Source organism: Nannospalax galili, unplaced genomic scaffold (assembly GCF_000622305.1).
Source record: "Nannospalax galili isolate Female #2095 unplaced genomic scaffold, S.galili_v1.0 scaffold443, whole genome shotgun sequence".
NCBI lineage: Eukaryota > Metazoa > Chordata > Mammalia > Rodentia > Spalacidae > Nannospalax > Nannospalax galili.
The window spans coordinates 4,588,925-4,596,819 of record NW_008352479.1 but is presented as its reverse complement, the minus strand read 5'-3'; the positions used below and the strand labels follow the sequence as shown (position 1 = coordinate 4,596,819).

At 39.5% G+C, this 7,895-nt stretch overlaps 1 protein-coding gene across 1 annotated transcript; it reads right to left on the bottom strand.

Moving 5' to 3' along the window:
* Nucleotides 1–2,167: 2,167 nt before the first annotated feature.
* On the bottom strand, nucleotides 2,168–7,564 carry Znf660 (zinc finger protein 660). The gene is given in 5 exon segments (XM_008849493.3): nucleotides 2,168–2,577; nucleotides 2,579–2,674; nucleotides 2,676–3,529; nucleotides 6,248–6,325; nucleotides 7,518–7,564. Coding segments are annotated over 3 exon segments (969 nt in total). The 5' UTR covers nucleotides 3,233–3,529; nucleotides 6,248–6,325; nucleotides 7,518–7,564; the 3' UTR covers nucleotides 2,168–2,261.
* Nucleotides 7,565–7,895: the final 331 nt, after the last annotated feature.

Here is a 7,895-nt window from a genome sequence, read left to right as displayed (position 1 = left end):
GGCATAGTGTTTGGCTACCATGGGTGGGGCCCCAGATTCAACCCCTAGGGGCAGGGAATCTGGTTGCATCTGTAGGAAATTACTTAGCACACTTCAAACCCTACTTCTGAGAAATTTTTTTCTCAACAGTAAAAGAAATTGCACAAGAAAGCCTCAGCTCCTTATTTCCTACTCTATCTTTGTAGGAGTGGTGTGAATCAGGCAATGGTGGCCCCTGGATTGCAACCATGAGATGATGAAAACTAAAAGACAATATGATGGAAATTATGGAGTTACTGGAAGTCTGATGAACTGCTGATTTTCCAAACAAAACTTCCCAACTACTTACTTCTAAACTACCTCTTCAGAAGAAATTTTAAAAAGGCACACATTTTTAAGGTCTAAGCCATTATAACTTGGAATCATGTTCATTACACCAGAAAATGTCATAAATGCTATATTTGGCTAAACATCTCTTAAATGATTTTCTCTGAAATGTGTAGAAACACTGCTCCAAGATCCTACACGAGCTCTTCTTTTTCATCATGTGCCAGGCTTTTCATACATTACACATATCATACTTCACTTAATTCTCACAGCAATCCTGTGGGGTAGGCAATCATTCCTTTTTTTTCCAGAAAAATCTGAGCAGTTACTTGTCCAAAGTTGACAAGCTAGTACTGAGCAAATAGGATCACAACACCATTCTCCAAACCTCAGTCTATATTTTACCTACTAAACTCTACATTAGAGCATGAAGAGCGGGGCATGGTGGTACACGCCTTTAATCGCAGCACTCAGGAGGCAGAGGCGGGCAGATCTCTGTGAGTTTGAGGCCAGCCTAGTCTCCATGGTGAATCCAGGCCAGCTGTAGCTGCAGGGAGACCATCTTAAAACAGACCCCCCCCCGAAAAAAAAAGAGCATAAAGACAAAATTTTATATTTTTTGAGCCTACAAATTTTAAACTTTATACAAACACAATTTTTGTTCCTCATTATCAAAACATCTGCTAGAAGGATGGAGCCTAGCTAGTTTTCTATCATCTGCAGAGTCTTCTGATACCCAGGAAAAGGAAGATACATTATTTTTTTGCTGTGTTCTTTTAACCTAAAAGTGATTCTATATTGTTTACAACTCTAGACTCTAAAACTTTAAATGAGAAGATAGTACTGATGATCTTACTAGCAGAACTCATGCTATAAAAGCAGTTCGCTCATAATTCCACTACTATTAAGTGCTAGTATTAGAGCGAATCCCAAGATTTTAAGATTGCGTAACAGGTATCTTTCCTAATACCACTGAGTGATAATGAGCATGTACTCATTATATTTAAAATAGACTATATTTTTCTTAAATCTAGAAAGGATAAAAAGTCTACAGAAGAAAGTAGAATTCATCTACAGTCCTATCATCTAGGGACAATCACTGTTTAAATTTTGGTTTGGTTCCCTCCCTTCCCCATTTTTCTTATGCATAAATATTTTATTTGGATATTTGTGTTTTTTCCTTTGTTTTCCATTTTATCCAGAAATTTCCTCCATGGCATTCATTATTCTTATTTTAAAAAATATTTATTATTTTTATTCTATGTGTATGTATTGCCTGCATGTAAGTAAGTGCACCTGTGTCGTGCAATGCCCACAGTGGACATAAGAGACCATCAGATCCCCTGGAACTGGAATTACGGACAGTTAGCTGTCATGTGGGTGCTGGGATTCGAACCAGGGTCTTTTGCAAGGACAGCCAGTGTTCTTAACCACTGAGCCATCTCTTGAGCCCCTCATTATTCTTTTTTAATAAACACAGTCACTTCAGAAGCATCCTATGAATAGATTAGCATCCATTGCATCCTACACAGGTAATAACCTAATGTTTTTGTTTTGTTTTCCTTTTGAGCATACATAATGCTGGCATGAATATCCCTTTTGTTACACTTTAGCTACTTGTTAGTATTTTCTCTGTATGGATTCTTAGGAGTAGAATTAAGCTTAATGATACTAAAAACAAAACCCTTTTCAGAAAAGTAGTAGATAGCCTGATTGCCAACTTTTTTTTTTTTTTTTTTTTTTTTTGAGAAACGGGGTCCCCTTTTTGAACCACGGTTGGCTGTCTTTTTTTTTTTTTTTTTTTTTTTGAGAGACAGGGTCCCGCTATGTAGCACTGGCTGGTCTGGAATGCTCTGTGAGTTCCAAGCTAGGCTGGAACCCAGAAATCTACCTACCTCTGCCTCCCAAGTGCTGGGATTAAAGCTTGTGCCACCATGCCCAGTCCTCCATCAATGTTATTTATGAAGTTTCTCTCTCTTATGTTTTTTCTGATGTTGAATAAACTGTGAGCTATAACAATAGGCTTTCCCATACTTACTATATTTATAGGGTTTCTCTATAGTATGGGTTCTCAAATGTAGAATAACTTGAGAAGTCTGCCTAAAGGTTTTCCCACGTTCATTACATTTATAAGGTTTCTCTCCAGTGTGAATTCTCGGGTGACCAATAATTTTTCAGTTAGAAGTAAATGCTTTTCCACACTCATTACATTTGTAAAAATGAAGTCCCTGGTGTTCACTAAGATTCTTCCTTAAAATGAAAGCTTTTCTACTCATCACATTCATAGGGCTTCTCCCCAGTGTGAATCCTCTGATGGTCCATAATCTTTGTATTAGAACTACATGTTTTCCCACACTATTTACACTTTGCCTTTGTGCATTCTCTGATGTTGAGTAAGGTTTGAACTCCGGCTAAATGTTTTCCCACACTCAATACAAGTGTAAGGCTTCTCCCCAGTATGAACTCTGTGATGAGAAATAAGTCCTGAACTCTGACTAAAGGTTTTCCCACATTCTTTACATCTGTACATTTTCTCTCCACTGTGGATTCCCTGGTGCCGAATGAGATGTGACTTGTAACTGAAAGATTTCCCACACTCGCTACATGTATAGGGCTTCAGTCCAGTGTGGATTCTCCCATGAACCACAAGGTTGGAGCTATGACTGAAGGCCTTCCCACACTCCTTACACTTATAGGGCTTCTCTCCTGTGTGGATTTGCTCATGCACAGTGAGGGTGGCACTCTGACTAAAGGTTTTCCCACACTCAGTGCACACATACTGTCTCTCTTCTGCCTGAACACTCTCATTTGTTGCAGGGTTACAGTACTGACTATCATCTTTTTCACATTCTTGGTCATTCCCTTCTATGAATATTTTACTGTCTTCAAATATCTTATGTTTGAAGTTTCTCATGTTTTTCCTCATCTTCTTCTGATGGGGGCATTCCAGTGGCTTCTCTTTTCTTTCAGAGGGACTTTTGAAACTTTTACTTCCTTGGCAGCATTTATGTATTGTTCTCTTGAAAGTACAATGTGATTCTGATTTTTCAGGAATGATGCTTTGGAATCAACACCTCCTCAGTCCATTTCACCACGTGATGGGAAAAAAGATAAATTCCAAGTGTCACATTTTCTTTGTATTAGGGTAAGGATTATCCAAGGACAATGAGATGTGGTAGATTGTAGGCTTTCACATGGAAGGGTGACGTTCAAAGGTAGAGAACTGTATAAAAAGTAGAGAAAAATGAAGTTAGACAAAAGGCAATAAATACAGGGGCCCAGCAGGTCCAGTCTCAGAATAAGCAAAGAATAGTATAAAATCTACTCTGATTTCTTCCTGCTCAGTTTCCCAAACAGGAGCTACAAAAGTCTGAATGGCAGGTTCAACTATAATCTGGTACTGAGAGAAAGTATACTGAATGATCCTTAGGTCAAAGAAGGAAAGAGAGGGGCAAGAGGCATCTTGGTAGGATCCTGAGCTCATGGCCCTTTGGATGCTGCTTTCTATCCTAATTACACAGGAAGAAGGAAGTGGAGGAACCCCAGTGGGAAGCCAAGAGACTGGCATGGCAAGAGAAAGCTGATGGTTCTTTGTGCTTTCTTTTCAATTTCTTAATCTTCTTCGAAACTTCTTCATATATTTCTTAATAAGTACTTGAAGCCCTATTTGGTACAAATCACAATTCTGAGACTAACAGGGAAAACTTGTTCCCTGTTATAATAATGTAGAGAAGCATTATTATAAATTAAATGTTGGGTCTTCCTGAAATTCTTGTTGTCTGCTTATCCCAATGTGATTCTATTTGGAGATGAGGCCTCTTAGGAGGAGATTAAGGTTAAATAAAGTCATATGTATGGGCCAGATTTAAAATGATCAGTGTTCTTATAATAAACACAAGAGAGTTGGGGCTGGAGAGATGGCTCAGCAGTTAAGAACACTGACTATTCTTGCAGAAGACCCAGGTTCGAATCCCAGCACCCACATGGCAGCTAACAACTGTCTGTAACTCCAGTTCCAGGGGATCTGACAGCCTCTTCTGTCCTCCAAGGGCACTGCACAACATGAGCGCATTTACCTACATGCAGGCAGTAACGCTTACGCATTAAGGCAGGGCATGGTGGCACAAGCCTTTAATCCCAGCACTAAGAAGGCAGAGGCAGGCAGATCTCCGTGAGTTTGAGTCCAGCCTGGTCTACATAGCAAGTTCCAGGCCAGCTGGGGGCTACAAGGAGACCTGTCTCAAAAAGACCAAAAATAAACAAATAAATAAATAAAATAGTTAAAAAATAATAATTTTTTTTAATGCAGAGCTTGGTTGAGCCTCAGAGAAGTAGTAAATGTTTTCTCAAAAGGAAAGTAGCACAGGGAAGATGTGCTCATAAGTGGGTAATTACATAGTATATAAGATTCAGCCTGGCAGGGATTTTGTCCTATTTGTTCATCACTGTATTTGTAGCATCTACAACAGTTCCAGGTACTTAGAAAAATATCCCCTGAAGAATCTATCCAGAACACTGAAATGATAAGATACATAGATATGTATAAATACATATGTAATTTGATTGTCAATGGGAAATACGTTCCGATGAAAGTGACCTGACCTTTAATTTTTCTTTTACTATTCTACAGTCCTTACTCCTTCTTTCTGATTTGCTGTTCTTCCCTTTTAATATGTTCTTTCTTGTCAAGGTAGTTCTTCAGGCATTAGCATTCATTTCTCCTAATTCCCTTTCTCTGTCATCTCTCAAAACTGTCATGCTTCTGTCAGCTTTATGAAGTAGGAAGCAGAGGAAACAGGCAGCTGTGGTATAGTCCACAGGATATAAACTGAGGGGAATGAAAAGGAAGGAATCCAAGAGATGCTGCCTTGCGTAGCCATGTATCCTGGCTTTCCAAGAACAGTGCTGGTTTATGCTTGTTCTCACAACCTCATATCTAACACACAAAGTATCACAGAGTATCCTTATTTAAGCATAAAACTTTGGATCACTCTATATAAAAGTGAAATTATGAAAATAATGCTCTAAATCTCATTTCCTTTCTTTTATACCACCACTGCTGACCCTGTAATACACATGTGATTTGATTGCCAATGGGAAATAAGTTCCGATGAAAGAATGAACTGACCTTTAGATAGAAGAAAGGAAATGAGTTAGGAGAAAATTCTACAAATACAGTATGGACAAGCACTGGAGAGCCTACCACTTTGTAGGTGCCTAATAAATGCTTGTTGCATAAATGAACAGTGAACAAGCTAGCTAAATCCTCTTCTAAGAATGTGACAGGACAGAGAACAATGAAATCCAGTTATTCTAAGAATGTAGCCAGACATATCATACTGGATACACAGATACAACCCCAAGTCATTAGATTCACACCACAGCAGCAACACCAGTGATGTCACTAAGCAAGATGGGACATGGAAACACACTCTAGATAAGGGAAGGAAGGACAGTTATGAATGAGCATTTGAGAAGGATAAGACAGAAAGGACAGAGGAAGTAATGAAAACATAAAATTTACTTACACAGGGATGTGGTTTAGAAGGGACAGGTAGGGATAATGAAATGTACAGGTGTTCACTGTGAAAAGGACCACGGTATTTCTATATAACCCACGGAGGAAGTGAGACTAAACATGAGATCAGCAAGGACTAGTTTGAAGATCTGACCAAAAGGAAATCTAACTATTGCCACCTTATGCTTGGTTGGCTAGGGATACCCTCAGTACCATGGAAGAATTCCCAGGCATTCTGAGGTAGGGTCTTGGTTGGTGAAGCAAGAGAACGATGCAACTGTGGGGGCAGTAGGGCACTGGGCCATCTAGGCAGCTATGCCCCAAAGCACAAACTCAGGCAAGCACTGAAAAGTGTGAGAGCAAGAGTGACAGGCTTTACCCAGGGATGTTGTATTATTCCTTTACTTTACCACATTCATCTACCTGTTTGGATCCCTCTGAGCAATGGTCATGTGGTTTGTGGCTATTAACTTCAGTACAGTGAGGAATAAGAAGAAATATCTAAAAATAAATTCAAGAGACAAATAATTGAAATGTGTAAACTGAAAACAAACAAAACCCCAAAACAAACAATAGCGGGGCATGGCGGCATACACCTTTAATCTCAGCAATTGGGAGGCAGAGGCAGGCAGATCTCTGTGAGTTCGAGGCGAGCCTGATCTACATAGTGAGTTCCATGCCAGCTGGGGCTGGAGGGAGACAAAACAAAACAAAACCCCACCAAACAAAAAACAAAACCAAAGAACAACAAAAATACATCAAGGGACTACTTGACCTCAGAGAGAGAGACAGGCCTTACTTCAAGCATAAAACAAAGGCTTGTAGCATATCAGAAAGAAATTATATATATGACTACATAAAATTTCCTGTGTTTAAAAAAACAAGGAAAGTTAAATATCAACTAGCAATTGCCTTGTAATACAACTGCTGGCATGCATGTCTTTACATGTCCTCACAGCAGTCTTTAAGCTTCAAGGCCCTAAAGAACAGGGCCCATTACACTTGTCTGTGGCTATTACACAGTGCCTGAGACAAAGAGAGCTTAGTAAATATTATTTGCAATGTTAAATTAAACAGGTTCAAGATTCTATCTAATATAAGAGGTGCACTTAAAATGGTATAAAGTGAGTTCACAGCACATTACCACCATCATCCTACCTCTACCTGGTCATCCTTTTAAGACTCCATATTCTAAATAAACAGTGCATTTGTATGCTTAGGAACTCTATCTCAGTATGACCATCTAAGAGTTGACATTCCCTGAGAAACTGGCCCATTCCAGTATTCAGTGGCTCTCAGAATGTTAGAACTAGAGGGACATGACATGTCAGGCCTTCTGGGATTTTTTTTTCTGTTTTTTTTTTGGGGGGGCGGTTGTTGTTGTTGTTGTTTTGAGACAGGGTCTCACTATGTAGCCCAGGCTTGCCCCCAACTCATGGCAATTCCAAGTGCTGGTCATTGCAAACATGCACTACCACACCTGACTCCCAAGTCTTATATTAAAATGAACAGATAGGGAAACTGTAACTTACAGGAGAGCTGGGATTCAAATCCAAGTCTCATGACACCCAAGTTTGGGTTCCACTATATCATTCTTTCCCATCATCCCCAAACTCTACTCCTTGAAGTCCAGAGAAGCCCTGCCCATTTCTTTACACTCTGGTTGTCAGTTGCTCAGAAGAGACTAACTCACCCTTATTCTTATGTACAGTAGCTTTGCGCTAAAGGATCTGCCCAGCATAGAGCTTGCTTGATGTCTTCCTTGGGTTCAGTGTGGAAGTTCTTAATGAGGCCTTCAATCACTGTAAACAGATATGATGATGGAGTTCTTGGAAATCTCAACTCTAAGTGTACACTCAGGGCAGCATCTTTCCTGTAGAACTGTGAACAGTCATTACAATCATTCCCATTATCAAGATGAGTAAATGTAGTTCCCAGGTATTGGACAACTTGCCCTAGATCATTTAACTAGTGAGTGGCAAGCTTCTGTGTCTGAAAGAAACCCTCATTTTAACACATTTAACTCTCTCTTTTTCACCTATTCTGTTGATATCTAAGGCTCTCCAAAGTC